This window comes from Melozone crissalis, unplaced genomic scaffold (assembly GCF_028551555.1).
Source record: "Melozone crissalis strain CALT ecotype California unplaced genomic scaffold, PUWL_Pcris_2 ptg000056l_1, whole genome shotgun sequence".
NCBI lineage: Eukaryota > Metazoa > Chordata > Aves > Passeriformes > Passerellidae > Melozone > Melozone crissalis.
The window spans coordinates 7,782,620-7,800,575 of NW_026535834.1; the positions used below are offsets into that span (position 1 = coordinate 7,782,620).

At 53.6% G+C, this 17,956-nt stretch overlaps 1 protein-coding gene across 3 annotated transcripts in view; it reads right to left on the minus strand.

Moving 5' to 3' along the window:
* Nucleotides 1-1,692: 1,692 nt before the first annotated feature.
* SAMD4A (sterile alpha motif domain containing 4A) overlaps nucleotides 1,693-17,956 on the minus strand; it is a 98,700-nt gene continuing 82,436 nt past the window's right edge. For 2 of the 3 annotated variants that reach the window (XM_054286768.1, XM_054286767.1), the window contains 9 exons: nucleotides 16,360-16,469; nucleotides 15,635-15,721; nucleotides 12,490-12,796; nucleotides 10,439-10,524; nucleotides 8,881-8,999; nucleotides 6,147-6,348; nucleotides 5,443-5,569; nucleotides 3,868-3,951; nucleotides 1,693-1,922 (listed from right to left, as the gene is read on the minus strand). In XM_054286768.1, coding sequence (XP_054142743.1) covers nucleotides 1,894-1,922; nucleotides 3,868-3,951; nucleotides 5,443-5,569; nucleotides 6,147-6,348; nucleotides 8,881-8,999; nucleotides 10,439-10,524; nucleotides 12,490-12,796; nucleotides 15,635-15,721; nucleotides 16,360-16,469 — 1,151 coding nt within the window. In that variant the 3' untranslated portion in view covers nucleotides 1,693-1,893. Of the gene's footprint in view, nucleotides 1,923-2,902; nucleotides 3,952-5,442; nucleotides 5,570-6,146; nucleotides 6,349-8,880; nucleotides 9,000-10,438; nucleotides 10,525-12,489; nucleotides 12,797-15,634; nucleotides 15,722-16,359; nucleotides 16,470-17,956 lie in introns of all 3 variants that reach the window. The other variant, XR_008483769.1, reaches the window with a different exon arrangement.

Below are 17,956 nucleotides of genomic sequence, written 5' to 3' on the forward strand. Positions count from 1 at the left end.
CGGGCAGGCAGAGCCAGGCAGCACTTCCCCAACACAACTGAAGCCACTTTTTTGTTGTTTTTACTCAAAAAAACAAAACAAGAAACAGCAAACACAACTAAGTCGTTATTAACCTCTAGACTGTCAATGGAAAATAAGCATTTTTTCTTTTTTTTTTTTTTTAACATCAAAAGGATAAAACAATTGAATTATTTGGTGGTTGTTAATAACAGACATTATCATGGTTCCCAGCCACAGCAAGTTAATAGGTAAAATATCCAAAATAATCTCTCTGAACAATCAGAAAACCTCCGTGTCCATAGTCAGCGAAGGAATAAATAGAATTTCAGCTCTGTAAATACACTGGAGTCTCCCTGAGGGAGGCTCCTGCCACGGTGGCTCTGCTCACACCTCACAAGCCGGGGGTGCTCGGGGGTGACCCAGGTCCCCGGCGCCCACCCTGCTTTGCCTTCACCTCCTCACACCTCTTCCCAACCTCCCTGGCCTTCGGGTTTTCCCTTCTCCACCCTCCCCATCACCCCCCTCAACCTCCTGTCTGCCGGGAAGCAGGACACCAAGGAACAGCAAACATAAAACATTGCATTTGGCACTTGGGTTTTTGTATACATATATATATATAGATATATATAGATATATTTCTTTTTCTTTTTTAGAAAAACAACTTCAAAACGCTGCATGACAAAAGGGTTCACACGTCTCCCAGCCCTGCCCATGCTCTGGCTCCCCCTGAGCCCTGCTCCCTCTGATCCTGGCACCCAATGCTGCCCATGTCCTCCTCACAGCCCATTTTGGAAATATCGCTGCCACTCATCAGCTCAATTAATTGATTTTATATTTGTTATTATTCATTATTCCATTGGAGGACTCGGAGCAGCATTGGGACTGGGGGGAGCATCACTGCAGGTCAGAGCAGTGCTGGGTCAGATTTACCAATTTAACACCAAATTTAGCTCCTGTTATAAAAAGCAGCAGTGGGTGAGGGGCAGCCCAGCCCCACGGGTAATGCCAAGAAAACAAGGCTGTGAAGCTGCATTTTGGTGCCCTTTGTGACTTGGGTTTTATTTGGGGGCTCTTCATCCCTTATTGGCCATGCTGGAAAAGCCCCTTACAGCTGGACTTGGGCAGGCTGGGCCAGATGTGTGGAGCCAGATGCAGGAACCTCTCCCAGTGTTCCCAAATTCACAGACTCCCCCAGGACCCTCCTCTGGGTGAGATGCCCCCGCTCCATCCCGCATCCCAATCCAACTGGGGCGCAGGGAGAGGCACCCCCTGACCCTCCACTGCCCTGAGCACAACGCTGCCTCCACTCTGCAGATCTCTTGGCTGAACTGAAAGGAAATTTTGGGGTTATTTGATTATTTCTGTTCCGATCTGGGCTCGCCGGGTCAGCCCGCACCTGAAAGCGGCGAAACTCGAGAGAAGGGACAGCCGGCCCCAAAGCCCTGGCAGGGCAGGGATCCTCCCCAAAGGGTTTTTGGTCACACACCCCACGTGGTGCTCCGTGCTCCTTGGCATCCTGTCCAGGAGCAGGGTTTGCCCACGGTGAGCCCTCCATTGTCAGCACTCTCCTCCTCCTCCATGTCCAGCCCAACCTCCCCGTGCTGCTTCATCGTCGCCGCTGAGATTTTTCATTTTTTTTGCCATCGTTTTCCCCCCCCCACTTAGCATGGATGTAATAAATGACAACACAAATTCCAAGTCTAATGATATGTTCACAAGGACAATCTACACATTCACAAAATTAAAACGGGAGAGAGATAGAGAGAGGAGAAAGGAGAGGAGAGGAGAGAGGAGAAAGGATGCAAGCTATCGCTGAGGCTCCCTCAAGCCCCGACCTCGCCGCTGGACCCGCAGCAGTTGTTGTCCCGCCCAGCGTCCCCGTGGCGACGCCTTCTAGATCGTGGAGGTTCTGTCGACACCATCTGCAAGTGGGAAGGGACAATTAGGAGCAGCTTGGTACCCCCAAGCTGGGGATTAAGGGGATGGACCCCCCCAAAGCACCCCCAACCCACAGCCCCTACAGTGAGGCGGTGTTGGGGCCACCCCCACAGCCTGCCATCTCCCCAAGGGGTGCAGAAGGGTTTTGGGGTGTCAGTGCTCTGCTGGTCCCTCTGTGCCACCAACTGTCCCCAGCCCACAGCAGCTTCCCCAGGTCACTGTCCCAACACCAGGCCAGGCCTTCTGCCACAGCCCCACAAACACCTTCCCTGGAGCACAGGGGGCTTCTGGGCAGCCTGGACTCGTCCCAAGGCAGGTGACAGTCTGGGACTCTCCTACAGCATGACAAGTTCATTGTCCCTGACCAGGAGTCAGGGGACAGGGACAGAGCTGGTCCCAGGGGCTGCCTTGCCCACGGTTCACCCAACCCTGCAACAGCTGCACCGCAGAGGATGCAGAATTTTCCTCCATCTGAGGATTGTGGAAGGACACAAAGCCCCCAAGCATCCTTTCTGTGTCCCCAGAGCCCGTTCCCAGCTCCCTGTTCAGCAGGGATGCATCCAGCCACAGCCCAACCCCAGGAACGAGGGGTCCATGACCCACCCCAAAAACTGACCCCAGTACCAGCAGCCCCCTGTGCCCACCCCCAGGGGCAGAAATCAGCACCCAACAGCACTTCCCACCCTCCAGCCCTCATCCCCCATCCCAAACCCCATCCCCAGCATGGAGAGTGGCAGGAGGCAGCTCCCAGAGTGGCTGTGGAACAGAGAATTCCCTGTCACCACCTGGGGCACCACAGCCACCTCCCTCCTCCACACTAAAAACAAACAGGTTTGTTACGCCTTTTTTTTTTTTTTTTTTCTCCCCCGAAAGGTTTATTTTTTTAAGAGCTATTTATAGCACAACTGGTTTGGAGAGGCTCGGGGAATGCGACCTGGAAAAAAATAACTTGGAGGAACAGTACCCTGCAGAGGAACAAGACAGCTAAGCCTCGGCTGGGCACGCGCCGCAGAAACGCTTCGGGTGACAGAAGTGTCCTTGTGTTCCCAGCCAGGGATGCTGCCAGGGCCCTGCTGCTTCCCACAGTCCTTGTTCTCCCGTTCCTCTCCCCAGGAAGGGCTGCTGCATCTGCAGGGAGCCTGGTGGCACTCGTCCTCTCCGAGGGCTCCTGTCCTCAGCCACGGGTCACAGTCCAGGCAGGATTTCCGCAGCAGACCCGAGCTGCTCACTGGGGACTCCGGGCGGCCGCGCTCGTCCCATCGCCGGGGCCATCCCTTGTGCCTGGGGCTCCACTGGACACCGGGAGCTTCTGGGGCTCTGTGCTGCACCGGGCTCTCCACTGCTCTGCTGCTGCTGCTGCTGCTGCCTTTCCATCCTCCCTGCTTGGTTTTGTCCCGCTCCTCCTCCCTCCCCGTGCCCGTTATCCGCTGGCACCCCCGGCTGTGTGAGGCCTGCCAGCACCAGGGCACGGTGCCCGGCACAGCCCCTGGCACAGCCCTGGCACAGCCCCTGGCACAGCCTGGCAGGGATTCAGCCTGGCCAGAGGAGGGATCCGGTGGCAGGAGGTCACAACGCTCCAAAGCCGCGACCCATCCGAGCGCGCTGGCGGCAGGGGCTTCATCGAGAGCTAACGAGAGTAGCGAGCTAACACTAATTATCATTAGCAAGCTGAAGAGTGGCTAATTAGCACAGACTCCACTGGTGCTGGTGCGGTCCCTGCGTTCAGCTTCGCCCCCTGTCCCGGCCACCGCGCCGAGAGAAGCCAAGGTTCCCACAGGAGCAGCCCCGGGAGCATCCCTGCGTCCAGCCCCTGCTGCTCTCACAGCCACAGCCTGTCCCAGCTTTTGGGAGGCATTGGGCAGGGGCTGGGGGGCTCAGCAGAGGAGGCGTGGACGTGCTGGAAGAGCCCCAGGAGGAGGGAATGCTCACCGCTGAGTGCGTGCTCCGTCATGCTCAGGCACAGGGACTCCAGCCTGTTGTTGATGTCAGGTTCAGTCACCGGCACCTGGAACTCTGCAGGGACAAAGGGAATAGGAGATCCTGGTCAGGGATCTGGCAGGAACTCCGCCTGCCTGCTCTGTTTGGGAAAACCATCTGAAAAATGCCGCAGGAGGGTCTGACAGGACTGCCAGAAAAATCATCTTCAGCAAGAGACACTCACAGAAGCAGTCATCACCCCCTGTTGTCCAGAAAGGAGAGGGGGGGGTTCAGGTGCTGAGGGGGTTCAGGTGCTGATAAGAGACGTAAGGGGCAGCTGGAGCATGAGCAAACCCCACCCAGGGAGGGGGCAGCCCTGGTCACCTCCTGGGGATGGATGCTGTCCATGCTTGGACATGGGATGGCAGCACAGACCAGCACAGCCACTGTCTGGCTTCTCTGGGACCAGCCTGGCTCCCACTCAGCCACCCACGTCATCACTGCCACATCCCTGAGGGGGTGAGCACAAAAAAGGGACACACACATGAAGTCTGGAGCGTTCCAACACCCCTGTCCTCATCTAAACAGCAGCGAACTTTCCCCACCCTGCAGCAAAACCTGCAAATACAGCTTGTGCTACTGTGCTGGAAGGCATCTCCTGCTTTCCACTGGCTCACGGGAACATGGGACGAGATCCAGGAGGGTTGAGGTCCCCCCACAGCCTGGCAAACAGTGGTTTGTGAGCCCAGCATCACATCATTGCTTATTTTCCTTGAGACTTAATCCTCGTCTTTGGCTCCCAGATCCTCCTACGCCCTCATCCACCTCAGGCTGACACGAAGAGAAACCCATTTATTCTCCTCCAGCGCCTGAGAAATGTGCCCTTGTCCCGGTGTTTAATTAATACCTGGGAACAGCTGCTGCTCCTGCTGAAGGGAACATTTGCTGCCCAAATGCCGCAGTTTAACACCACTGGCTGCCAGCCCAAAGCAGCAGGAGTGCAGGGATGAGGGAGAGCTCACTGGGGGATGGATTCCCTGTCCCGAGGTGTAAATGGTGACGGGGTGTTGGGAGGAAAAGGCTCAAAGCTAAGGAAGGGATACACAAAGAGGCTTCCTCAGGGCCAGGATGCTCCAGGGCCAGGGTCCAAGGTCAGAGGGATCCTCCCTGAATCAGAGGATGCTCCCATACACAGGAGCACTTTGGCAGTGCTGGGGAAGGAAGCACTGACACAGCAGCATTTCCCTTCACACGCACCGTGGAAGGAATTTCCCCTGAGTGCATGGAGGCAGTGCTTCCGCAGCGGGGCTGGGGCCATCCATCAGGAAAAAGTGATGGATCAGCCACCACCACCTTCCCTCCTGACAGCAGCCCCTCAGAAATGAGCTAGGCAAGGCACCAGCACTGTAACACAGAGTCAAGCTGGCACACAGAGGGTCAGAATTCCCTCCAGGGATGTGCACGGTTATCCCTGGAATTCAGAGATACCCCAGTGGCAGTGCCATGTGCCCATGGGGAGACACACCAGCACAGCTCCTCTCATCTCACCTGGCTGTGGGTGAGTGGAAAAGCCCCCCTGGTGCCTACCTGGCTGCTGAAACATCAGCATGGTCTGCGGGGACGTGTGGACCGGCAGCGAGCGCGTCCTCTGCACCGAGCTGTGGCTGCGGCTGGGCATGCTGTTACTGCCCCCAGGGTTGGCAAACCACAGGTTCTGTGGGGAGCAAACACAGGGTGTGGGATGCAAAGCAAAGCCCTCTGTGCTGTGGGTTTACAGCCACTTTGGGCTGGTAGGATCACAGCATGCTTTGGGCTGGAAGGGACCTTACAGATAATCTCATTACAACCCCTTACCATGGGCAGGGATACCTTCCACTGTCCCAGGGTGCTCCAAGCCCTGTCCAGCCTGGCCTTGGGCACTTCCAGGGATCCAGGGGCAGCCACAGCTGCTCTGGGCACCCTGTGCCAGGGTCTCCCCACCCTCACAGTCCCAGTATCTCATCAAAATCTCCCCTCAGCCAATTTAGAACCCTTCTCCTCCTCCTACCATTACCTGCTCTTGCCAAAATCCCCTCTCCCTGTTTTATAAGGCACTTTGAGGACTCAGCTTTTCCCCTTCTGTTGCTCCCACCTCCACATCTCACTGCACAGAGGGGAGCCCATCCCAAATGCCTGCAAACTGCTGGAAGAGTGGGAAAAAACCTGGGGATGATCTGGACAAGTGAGAGAAGGAAAACGAAGCTCGTGGGACAGGGATGGAAGAGCCAGAAATGCCAGGAACGCCGACCAACCTGTCTGCCCTGCTTGAGGATGGCAGGGCTGGCAGCAGGGCTGCGCTGGGGGGTGCCCAGCAGCCCCGTGGGGCCCAGCAGCCCCAGCCGGGCCGTGGGGAGGTTGCGGGAGGGGATCTGGAACTGCCGGGGGTTCCTGCGGGCCAGCCCCGCCCCTGCGGAGCCGGCGCTCGGCAGCGAGTTGGACTGGCCAAAGCCTCGGCTGTGGAGAGACAGAGAGAGAGAGACGGGGCTGAGACACTGAGCCGTGACCCTGCCATCCCACAGGGTGAGACACTGAGCCCTGACCATCCCAAACCATCAGCGGTGATGGGACACTGAGCCCTGACCACCCCAAACCACCGGGGGTGACACACTGAGCCCTGACCCTGCCATCCCACCAGGGGTGACACTCTGAGCCCTGACCCTGCCATCCCACTGAGGGTGACACACTGAGCCCTGACCGTGCCAAACCACCAGGGGTGAGACACTGAGCCCTGGCCGTGCCATTCTACCATGGATGAGACACTGAGCCCTGGCCCTGCCATCCCACTGAGGGTCAGACACTGAGCCCTGACCCTGCCATCCCACTGAGGGTGAGACACTGAGCCCTGACCCTGCCATCCCACTGAGGGTGAGACACTGAGCCCTGACCCTGCCATCCCACTGAGGGTCAGACACTGAGCCCTGGCCCTGCCATCCCACTGAGGGTCAGACACTGAGCCCTGACCATCCCAAACCACCATGGATGAGACACTGAGCCCTGGCCCTGCCATCCCACTGAGGGTGAGACACTGAGCCCTGGCCCTGCCATCCCACTGAGGGTCAGACACTGAGCCCTGACCCTGCCATCCCACTGAGGGTCAGACACTGAGCCCTCCAAGGGGGTTCTGACCCTCCCACCCCATCTCAAGGTTGAGACACTGACCCCTTCAAGGGAATCCTGACCCTCCCATCCCACCAGGGGTGAGACACTGACCCCCCTGGGAGAGTGTCCTGACCCTCCCATCCCTCTGAAGGTGAGACACTGGGCCCTGGGAGGGAATCCTGACCCTTCCACCCCACTGAGGGTGAGACACTGACCCCTCTAAAGGGGTTCTGACCCCCCACCCCACCTCAAGGTTGAGACACTGAGCTCTGGAAGGGGGTCCTGACCCTCCCATCCCACCAGGAGTGAGACACTGAGCCCTCCAAGGGGGTCCTGACCCTCCCATCCCACCAAGGAGGTCCCTGCACCCTACACAGGCAGTGGGGAGGAGCACTCTGGGTGTGCAGCATCCTCTCTTCTTCCATTCTGCAGTTCTCAGATCCACACTGGTTTCCTTTAAAGCTTATTTTACTCCTGCAAAATGGGTCTGTTCTTAAATACAATCTAAAATAACCCAGGTAATGCCCCAGGAACTTGATTTCTTGGAGAATTCTCATGAGTGGATTCCCCAGTGTCTAATTTAAGTTCAGCTTTTGCTGTTGCATTTTCTTTCTCCCCTTCTAGGAGGTTTGTTTTTACAAATATGGTCACCTCTGAGACTTCTCAAGTTCTGTAAAATTTAGGTTAGAATGACCTAATAAATCCAAGTTTTATTAAGAAGGGCTGAGCTAAAGGAGCTGAAATCCCATCCTGGAAGTTCCTATACTCCCAGTTATCTCCACAACACTTGTCTTTTTAGGGATAAAAAACTGAAAAATGAAACAAAGTGGTGATGTTGTTAAAAGTGATTTAAAAATCTTTTTTCTTGGCACAACCTTGTGATTTCTAGGATCACCTGAAATGCAGCACCACCTTGAAGTGAGCAAACATGGTGTTCCCAACACAGCCCTGCCTGGCTCTCTGACTGCACCTCTGGCTCTGCAGAGCATTCCAGTACTTTATTATTCTTTTGGTGAAATTTTTTTTCCTAAAACATGAACAGTTTGGGGCTTCAGGAGTTATGTCAAAGCTTAAATCCCCTCCTTACTGAGTTTGTGAACGATCAAAATTAAAAGGGAAATATAAATTAAATAGGAACTGAAATGAAAAATCCCGACAACGCATGGGTTGGTTGTAAATGTTGCCAAACAGGAGCTGAAAAAGCTCAGGGAGCTGCAACTGAGGAGGGAAGAGCTGATGTGGAGCTTCATATAATCCTCCTGGAGAATATATTACATTATATTATATTATATTATATTATACTATAGTATATTATATTATAGTATATTATGGTATATTATAATATATTATTGTAGTATAGTATATTAATATATAAATATGAATATATTACATTACATTATAGTATATTATAGTATATTATAGTATAATTATATTAATATATAATTATATAATACATATTTCTTCCTAATATCCAACCTATCCCTTCCCTGATGTAGCTGGAGACTGTGTCCTTTGGTTCTGTCAGAGACCGACCCCACCTGTCTGCAGCCTCCCTTCAGGAAGGTGTGGAGAGCAATGAGGGCACCCCTGAGCCTCCTTTTCTCCAGAATAAACAGCCCCAGCTCCCTCAGTGGTTCCTCACAGGGTTTGTGTTCCCAGCCCCTCTCCAGCCTCGCTGCCTCCTCTGGATGTGCTCAAGCCTCTCAACATCCTTCCCAAACTGGGGGGCCAGAACTGGACACAGCACTCAGGGGCAGAATGACCTCCCTGTCCTGCTGGCCACACCATTCCCAATCCAGGCCAGGTTCCACTGGCTTTCTTGGCCACCTGGGCACACGGGCACACTGCTGGCTCATGTTCACACTTCTGGCTCGTGTTCCCACGTACCTCCTCTGCTGCCGATAGCCCGACAGCTCCAGGAGGGATTTCCGAGGGAAAGACCGAAAGAGTTTCTGCACCTGCTGTTTCCATGACAGCAGCCTCTTCTTCTGGATCTCTGTAAACGCCTGTCCAAAAAAAAAAAAAAAACAGAGAGAAAAAGAGGAAATGGATGAATATGCTTGTGGGTAAAGCCAGCAGGGATGTGCATGTGTGAGTGTGGGTAAAGAAAAGCAGCTGGAGATGGTGATGGGGTGAGTTGAGCCCCATCAGAAAGTCCAGGGGGAAAACACTGCTCTTTCCTCAGGATTTACTCTTCTCAGGTGGAGAAAATGCTCTGGCAGCATTCCCTGTGCCCCAGACTCTGCCTCAAGGCTGCCAACTCCTTTTGGCAGAGCGAGGCTCTGATGGTGGGTCCTGACGGGTGGTGACACTTGTCACCTGGACGTGGCCCTAGAAATGCTGCCAGGGTGAGCAAAGCTGGGGTTTGGAAAGCTGAGCTGCCCTGTGGCATCCTGCATGCTATCCTCCTTCTCAGGGCTGGGCAGAGCTTGGCTGTGATCCTGGCTCTGGGGAGGTCACCCAGGGTGAGCCTGTCACCCACCCAGGCACCCTGCAAAGGTCACCCCGTCAGTGACAGTGACAGAGCTGGCAGTGACAGAGCTGCTCCCAGAGCTCCAGGCAGGAGGCGTGGGTGACAGGGACACCCATGTGCCACCACTGCTAACTTTAGACACCCTAGGTCTCTGCTGGAGAGCAGCAGAAGTCTCCAGAGGGCAATCTGGAGGCTAATTAGTGCCTGACTTGATTGCTCTGAACCACTCAGGAGGAGATGCTCCCTCCTGGCGCTGATTACGCCGGAGCCAGCACAGAGGGTGGTCCTGGGACGTGGGTGGCTCTGCTGGGAGAAGTGCAGGCACTTGGGGAAAAGTTCCACATCCTCCTGGCTTTGCTCTCTGGTCCTCAGCTTCCACCACTTCTGTTCCCATACAGGCAGGTGATGGAAGCAGCTTCTTCCTGGTAGGAGACACTGCAGGACACCAGGGACACGGACCATCCCTCCCTGCCACCAGGCAGGAGCGTGCCAGAGCCCTGTGGCACAGCCTGGGCCATCCCAAGCCACCACCCAGCCAAGGCAGATCCTCTGGGAGCAGGAACAGATGGAAAATCCCTGTTGCAAAATCCCAAGAGCACGTGGTGCCAAACGGAAGGAGGGATCGCTGGGTCTGTCTGACGGGAACTGCCTGCACGTTCATCCCAGCTCCTGCTTTCATCCAGCTGCTGATGGGACCGATTCTTGCTTTCATCCAGCTGCTGATGGGACTGTCACGAGCCAGATGAATTTCCCAGCTCCAGGCCTTGGCAATTAAAGCAGCGTGGGGGGAAGCAACATTTCCATGCACCACGTTGGAGCTACCGCCCGCTCCAAGGCTGCTCTGTCACAATTACTATTAATACCCCCCAAAAATATTTGTGTTAGAAACCCAAAGGTTTACATAAACAGACACTTTGGAAACAGTTTCCAAGTGATGAGAACAACAGTTTTAGATGATGTGACACGACTCACCTCGTGGATTAGACATTTGTCTATGAGCTGTAAATAGGAACTTATATTCTCTTCATCGGGTCGGGAAACTAAAAGTTGTGTGCAGACTGGAAAAAAAAAAGAACAAGAGAAGGGAAATGGGGATGGGGACACCAGGATGGGGCCCAGGAGGGGTCCCACAACCACCTTGGACATCCTGTTTCCCTTGTAACCACAAGTAGGTTTTGCATCAGTGAGAAAAAATGCCCTTCCCCAATTCCTGCCGTGCCGTCCTATATTTAGGGCCAGATTTTATTCTCTGTTATGATGGTGTAAATCCAGAGTAGCACCATTGGAGTCCCCAAAATTAGACCTAAGCAGCTCAGGGGCACAGGATTAATCCCTATTCATAAGCAAGAGAGCTCCTTCTCCCACAGCCAAAATCTGCCCCCACTGCAGAGGGGTAAATTCCCACCTTCCCTGAAGAATTTTAACCTCTTTTGGAATGAATGCCACTGAAGGAAGTGGGAATGAGCTCATGAGTTTCTCCTGTTGTAAACCCCTGGGCAGGGATGCCTGGGGGTCCAGGAGGACACCACACCTTGGCAGGGCTTGTGCCACACTCTGGCATTTGTCACAGGAATAAAATGGGGCTGGAGCCCCACATGTGGCTGTTTCTGCAGGGAACCAGCTGGGGACAGATTCTGCACCAGGTTCCTGTGTAGAAAAAAAATCTCAGCTCTTTTTTTCCAAGAAAGGTTGGAAATAGAGACAAGGCTGATATTTTTTTGTGGCACCCCAATGAGGTTTTTCCTGTTCCCAGTCTCCTGCAGATGAGACCTCCCCCTTTTCCTCTTCCCCAGGGAGATCTCCCTCCCTGCAGCCAGCACTGACACCTCAGGTGCCACCAGCACGGTTAGGGCACATCCAAGCTCACACAGATTTGCTCCAAGAGCCCTGAATATTGCACAGGAGGTCACTCCCCACCTCAGCTTGCCCCTGTTACCTCCCAGTGTGTTATTCCTGATGCAAGGCTGCACACCCTGCACTTGACAGGGAATGGCACCGGAGTATTCTGGATTTCCTGCATCCAAACTGGGCCATAAAAAGGGGCTGGGACCCACTGATTTGCACTCCAAATGGCTCATGTCCAGCCATGCACCACTGCTACCCTACTCCAAGCAGAGCAAATCCAAGGGATGCTGCTCAAAACACCTCTGGATCAGTGGGATGACTCCAGGGCTCTGGATGGGAAGCGAGAGGGGATCTTCCACTCCTGACCTCGGGAAAAGCTGTGATTTCTGCCTCTCACCTGGGGCAGGGAGAGGATGCAAGAGGATGCTCCACCTTGGACCTGGAGCTTGGAATGCATGCCATCCACCTTGGACCTCAGGCAGGCAGCTTGAGCCATTGCTGCCCCTCCCCAAAATCCCAGCCCGCCTGCCCTATCTTACCTCTAACCCAGCATGACAGGACCTCAAAAAACCATCACCCCTCAGACTGGCACCTGCAGGAGCTCAGGGAAAGGTGGGGAGGGGAAAACTCAGGGAAACTCCTTTCTAGTGATGAGACTGGGACCTGCAGGAGCTCAGGGAAAGGCAGGGATGGAAAAGCTCAGGGAAACTCCTTCCTAGTGATAAGACTGGGACCTGCAAGAGCTCAGGGAAAGGTGGGGAGGGAAAATCCCAGGAAAACTCCTTCCTAGTGATGTGACTGGCACCTGCAGGAGCTCAGGGAAAGATGGGGAGGGAAAATCTCAGGGAAACTCCTTCCTAGTGATGTGACTGGGACTTGCAGGAACTCAGGGAAAGGTGGGAAGGGAAAAACTCAGGGAAACTCCTTCCTAGTGATGAGACTGGGACCTGCAGGAGCTCAGGGAAAGGTGGGGAGGGAAAATTTCAGGGAAACTCCTCCCTGGTGACAAAACTGGGACCTGCAAGAGCTCAGGGAAAGGCGGGGAGGTGAAAACTCAGGGAAACTCCTTCCTGGTGATGTGACTGGCACCTGCAGGAGCTCAGGGAAAGGTGGGAAGGGAAAATCCCAAGGAAACTCCTCCCTGGCGACGAGTCCGAGGAGAAATGGCAGCCGCTCACCTTTGCCCATCACTCGTGTGAACTGGCCGGGCAGGTCGCCCTCGGGCAGAGGGGCCCCTCCCGACTCGGCCTCGCAGCCCGGCAGATGGTGCTGCTGCATCCCGGCGGCCGCCGCGTCCTTGCACTCCGAGCCCTGGCCGTCCCTGTCCGAGCCCAGCAGCGACGGGGGGTGCCCGTGGTGCGAGTCCACCTCCCGGCCGTGCTCCTCGGTGCTGGAGCTCTGCGAGGAGTAGGCTTTGATGGGGGTGAGGATCATTTGGTGCAGCTCCTGCAGCGGCACACGCAAGTTGCCGCCTTCCAGGATGTCCTGCGGGTGGAAGGGAGAGAGAGAGAGAGGAGGTTTGGCTTTGCTGGGATAACAGCAGCCCTCCTGTGACCCCCTGGGAATTCCCAGCTTTGCTCCTGTCTATTCCACAGCCAACGTTTCATTCATCAAGTCTTTTCTTTTATCAGGGGAGTGCTGCAGCGTCTGATTATCCATGGATGTGCTCAGACCCAAATCCTCAGAGATAAATGTGCCCCCATCAACCACTGGGACCCAAACCCAACATCAATGTTTCCACTTTTCCACCAGGGAAATGCCAAGTCCATGAAAATGACTGAGCCTGGGAGATTTTGATGCCCAGAGCAGCAAAAATGTATTTTAAAATATCAAGTATTTTGTGTATTTTAAAAATATATCACATCACTGAGTGCTGAGCTGATAATAAAAGAAGGATAATAAAAGGAAAAGGAGCCCTTGGAGATCTGTCCCATTGTGCCAGTGAGCCTTGGAAGGAGTCAGATGTGGTTCTGACAGAGCAGATGGCAAAAGTATGTTTGTTGGTTCCCCAGCAATCCTACAATCCCAACATTTCAGCTCTATTTCATTGGAATTACATTAACATGGGCTTGTTTCCTGCTTCCAGCACCACCTTCAAGCCTGGCTCCCATTAACTGCTCTGCCCTTAAACTGCTTGCCACGGCACCCTCATGCTCTGGGGTCACCCCAGAGCCCAGGACCATGCTGGGATGCAGGAGCCTGTCCTGTGGCAGCTGTGGGGACATCCCTGTCCCCTCTGGGCTGGGCTGGGCAGTGGATGCAGAGGGCACAGGGAGGGTTTCAAGGGCAGCAGGTGATTTGTGGTCAAACACAAAACTGAAACTCCCACAGCAAAACCATTCAGAGATCCTGGGGCAGATCCACCCAGGAGGGAGAGAATTTGGGTGCACCCCAGCTTTGCTCCTGGTGTGGATCAAGAACTCCATTTCTATGGTCAGATCCTGGTCCCACTGATGGGAAATAACTGCATTTTGTTTTTAATGTGGCCTGGAGCAGAAGAGCTCCCTGCAGGCTCCTGCACAGTCTGGCTCATGGGACACTGCTTGGAAAGAGGCAACTTTTGCAGTGAATCCTGATGTGCTGAATGAAGGAAGGGACACTAAGTGGCACATGGGATGTCTGCAAGCCCTGAAACAGTTGTTGACTCTAACTCCTGCTGCATTCCCAGCTCACTCTTGGACGTCTCAGCTCCATTTCCCACAAAGATCTGGTGTCAGTCTGCTGGGCACTATTTTTCTGGGAGAAAATCCTGCCCTGTTAACTAATAGAGGGGTGGAGCAGCTCTTTCCAAGAAAGCAGCAGTATTTAGCAGCGAGACACTGCCCAAAACCATCAAGTCCCACACATGCTCTTGTTTAGCAAAACCTGGATGGGAAGCCTGATGGGAAAGCAGAGATGTCTCCTCCCAGGGAAAGCAGCTCACAGGCAGCTCTGAGCCCCAGCAGAGCAGGCCAGGGTCACGGTGCCACAGCCCAAACCCACCCCAGGGGGCTCCAAACCAGTCCCTGCCACTTCCCTCCTGTATTTCACAGCGTGCCTGGCTGGCTGTGCCAGCTGAGCTGGGCTCCAGCTCCTGCACAGCACCACTCAATCAACGCCAGATTCCCAAATCCCAGTGGAGGAGTGGAGGGAGAGGCTGTGCAATAGCCTGGAAAACACAGGGCTGCAGCCAGCTCCATCCAGCTCTTGGATTTAATAGTTATTATTAATAACGGAGGTAAATATGGCTTTATTAGCTCCTGCCATACTCTGAGCACAAGCCCATATTATAAATAAATAGTGAAGCAGTGAGCTAAGGAAAACACCAATAAATAGCAACACACCACAGAAGTATTTAAAAGCCCCTAGTGGGAGGCTCTGCAAGTTGCTGTTTGAAGATGGTGCAATTAAGTATAATATAATACAGGGATAATAAATAGGGAGAGCTTGGGTGAGCTGCTCCCAGCCAGGCTGTGGTGCTGCTACTTCCCCAAAAGCCCTTCCTGCAGGGTTTAAGCTTTTGTTGATGTGATAAAGAAGTTTCTATTTATTCTCCTTGGAAATTCAAGCTGTTGTTCAGGCACTGATGTGGGTGTTTGGTGTTTTATCCCAGGACAGGGTGCTCATAGGATGTTCCAGGAATGATCGAGTCTTTCTGAGCACCCTGGAGCTGGCCAGGGCTACAGGGTACATCCATGCCAGCTGTGGGAGATGCATTAGGATCCATTCTGCAAAACACAGCTTTGAGCAATGTGGGCTAGTGGAAGGTGTCTCTCTTCCATGGCAGAGGGTTGGGACTTTAGAGTCCCTGCCAGCCCAAACCTGTCGCAGACATCTTTTATGGAAAATCCTGTCCTTAGGATTCTTCCTCCTGAGAAGCTGAGAGGCCTCAGGGACAAAATGTAAACAATGATTATCTGCTGCTGTGGAATGCAACAGGTGCATCTGGGATTGGTCTCGTGTGGTTGTTTCTAATTAATTGTCAATCACAGCCCAGCTGGCTCGGACTCTCTGTCCAAGCCACAAACCTTTGTTATCATTCCTTCTTTTCTATTCTTAGCCAGTCTTCTGATAAAATCCTTTCTTCTATTCTTTTAGTATAGTTTTAATACAATATATATCATAAAATAATAAACCAAGCCTTCTGAAACATGGAGTGAGATCCTCGTGTCTTCCCTCATCCTCAGACCCCTGTGAACACGGTCACACAAACCATTCTGGAATTCTGTGAAACAAATTGCATCAGATCCCCACAATATGTGTAAGCAAAGAGTACTTCACCCCAGAATTAATTCCTGGCTTCTTGAAAACACAAGAAATACAAAGAGGGTTGTGATTACTTACCCCTTCTAGAGATTTGAGCAGGTTTTGTCTCTCTTTTAGCTTTTGGATACTGATGACAATTTTGTGTCTTGCGCCTTTGGTAACGTTCTGCAAAACCAGGATAAAATTTGATGTTAACACTTCCACAGGGCAGCTGGCCCAACCCAAACCCTTCCTCTCCTAAACAGAAAGGGCTGCTGGAAATTAATTACATTTTTGAGTGCAGGGATTTGTGGGGGACATAGAAAACCACCCAGAGACTTGCTGAGGATGGAGATTTCCAGCTGGTCTGTCCCTCCCTGCTGCACCTCACACATGGAGAGCAATGGTGCTCCCATTCCTCTTTATCCCAAGGATAATGCAGAGGTGAACCTGAGAGCTGAGTGGGGGCTGGAATCAGATAATCTTTACTTCCAACCCCAACCAGCAATATTCTATGATTCTATGACATTTTCAAAGGCAGTCAGCCATCAAAGCCCCACTGCCTTTAATGGAGTTGCACCACAGGTTGCACCCCTGAAACTCCTGAATTTAATCCCAGCTGGGAAAAAAACCCCCAAACACAGCTCCCAGTGATGGGACTTCCATGCTGGGACTCCAGCAAGAACACAGGGACAAGGTTTATTTCAGGTACAATGTGAGATTTTTTCACTCCCCAAGACCCAATTCCCCTTTTTATTCCAACCATGAGAAGTCACACGAAGGAGCTTTGGAAGCTGTCACCCCCCAGGTGAGGTGGGACATACTTGTGCCTCGAGCTGGCACTCGGTGAGGGCCATCATCTCCTCGTAGGTCATCTGGGAGAAGAGGGCGGCATACTTGTGCAGCCTGAGGCTCTTGAGCCAGGCTGGGACATCTGCAGCACAAGGGAACAACAGGAGAGCTCCAATGAGTTCATGGAACGGCACAACCACGAGCAACAGCATCAGCACCAACATGAGGGGCATCCCAAGGGACACCTCACTGAGCTTCATGGATCTTTGGGAGGACACAGGGCTGTGGATGTGGATGGGACAACGAATCAGTCCATGGATGGGGACACAGGGCTGTGGATGTGGATGGGACAAGGAATCAGTCCATGGATGGGGACACAGGGATGTGGATGTGGATGGGCCCCTGGAGGAGGACACAGGGCTGTGGATGTGGATGGGACAAGGAATCAGTCCATGGATGGGGACACAGGGATGTGGATGTGGATGGGCCCCTGGAGGAGGACACAGGGCTGTGGATGTGGATGGGACAAGGAATCAGTCCATGGATGGGGACACAGGGATGTGGATGTGGATGGGTGGAGGAACCAGCCACTGGATGAGGAAAGGAACAACAACAACCCAACATCCTCACAAGGTGTGTTTCTGTGGGACAGCCACTGGGAATTGGCCCATGGGGAACTGCACACCAAGCTCCTCACTGCTGTTCTCCCAGGAACATGGGAAGTGCTGCAGCTCATGCAGTGGTTGAGCTCAGGACAAGCAAAGGGCTGTTTGTGGATGGCAGACACTGATTATGGCCTGAGGGACGGTGGCATGTGCTGAAAATGGAACTGGCTGCTTAAACAGAGCTAGAGAGATGGGTTTGGGATGGAAAAATGATGTGCCATCAAAGATGGCCCCACACCCTGCTTCAAAGGGTGACCTGGGATCTGAAATGCACTGACTGAAATGACTTCTTCTTTCCCAGGTGTTACCTGCAGTGTAGCACCTCTATGCCCAGCTGGAGAGGTACCCAAAATTACATTTATCCTCCTGACTTCAACATGTTTTCACAAGGAGTGACCTGGGAGGGGAATCCTTCCTCTGTGACATTCAAAACCCCATGGACTCCATGATGAGGTGTCCTCCACGGAGCAGGCAATGTGACAACAAGCAGCTATGCAGGGTTTGCAGGTTTGGGGGTCTGTGGTGACACCCCACAAGGGAGGGGGGCCCTGCAGGCGTCTGTGCTGCAGCACAGCACTGGGCCTGTGACGAGGTTTTTAGTTTGAAATGCTTTGCCAAATTGAGAGCTGCTTTATTCAACACCCACAACCCCACAGGAGCTCTGCCACAGCCCTCCCAGCTGACGGGCTCTGCTCCCAGCAATGCCTTGTCCACAGTCCCTGTCCCCTTCCCTACCAGTGAGACACTGGGCAGCTCATTCCCACTGCTGGGACATCCACCTCATGGTGTGGGTGCAGAAAGCCCCACAGTGTTGAGCCCCACCTGCAAGCCAAGGATTGTCCATGACCCCTTCCTGAACCAAGGTGGTCTCATCACTGGAAGGGACAGGGCAGGAGGGACCTGGTTTGGTTCCCAAGGCAATCCATACACCTGCTGAAGTCTCCTGCTGCCCAGGCCGATCCCA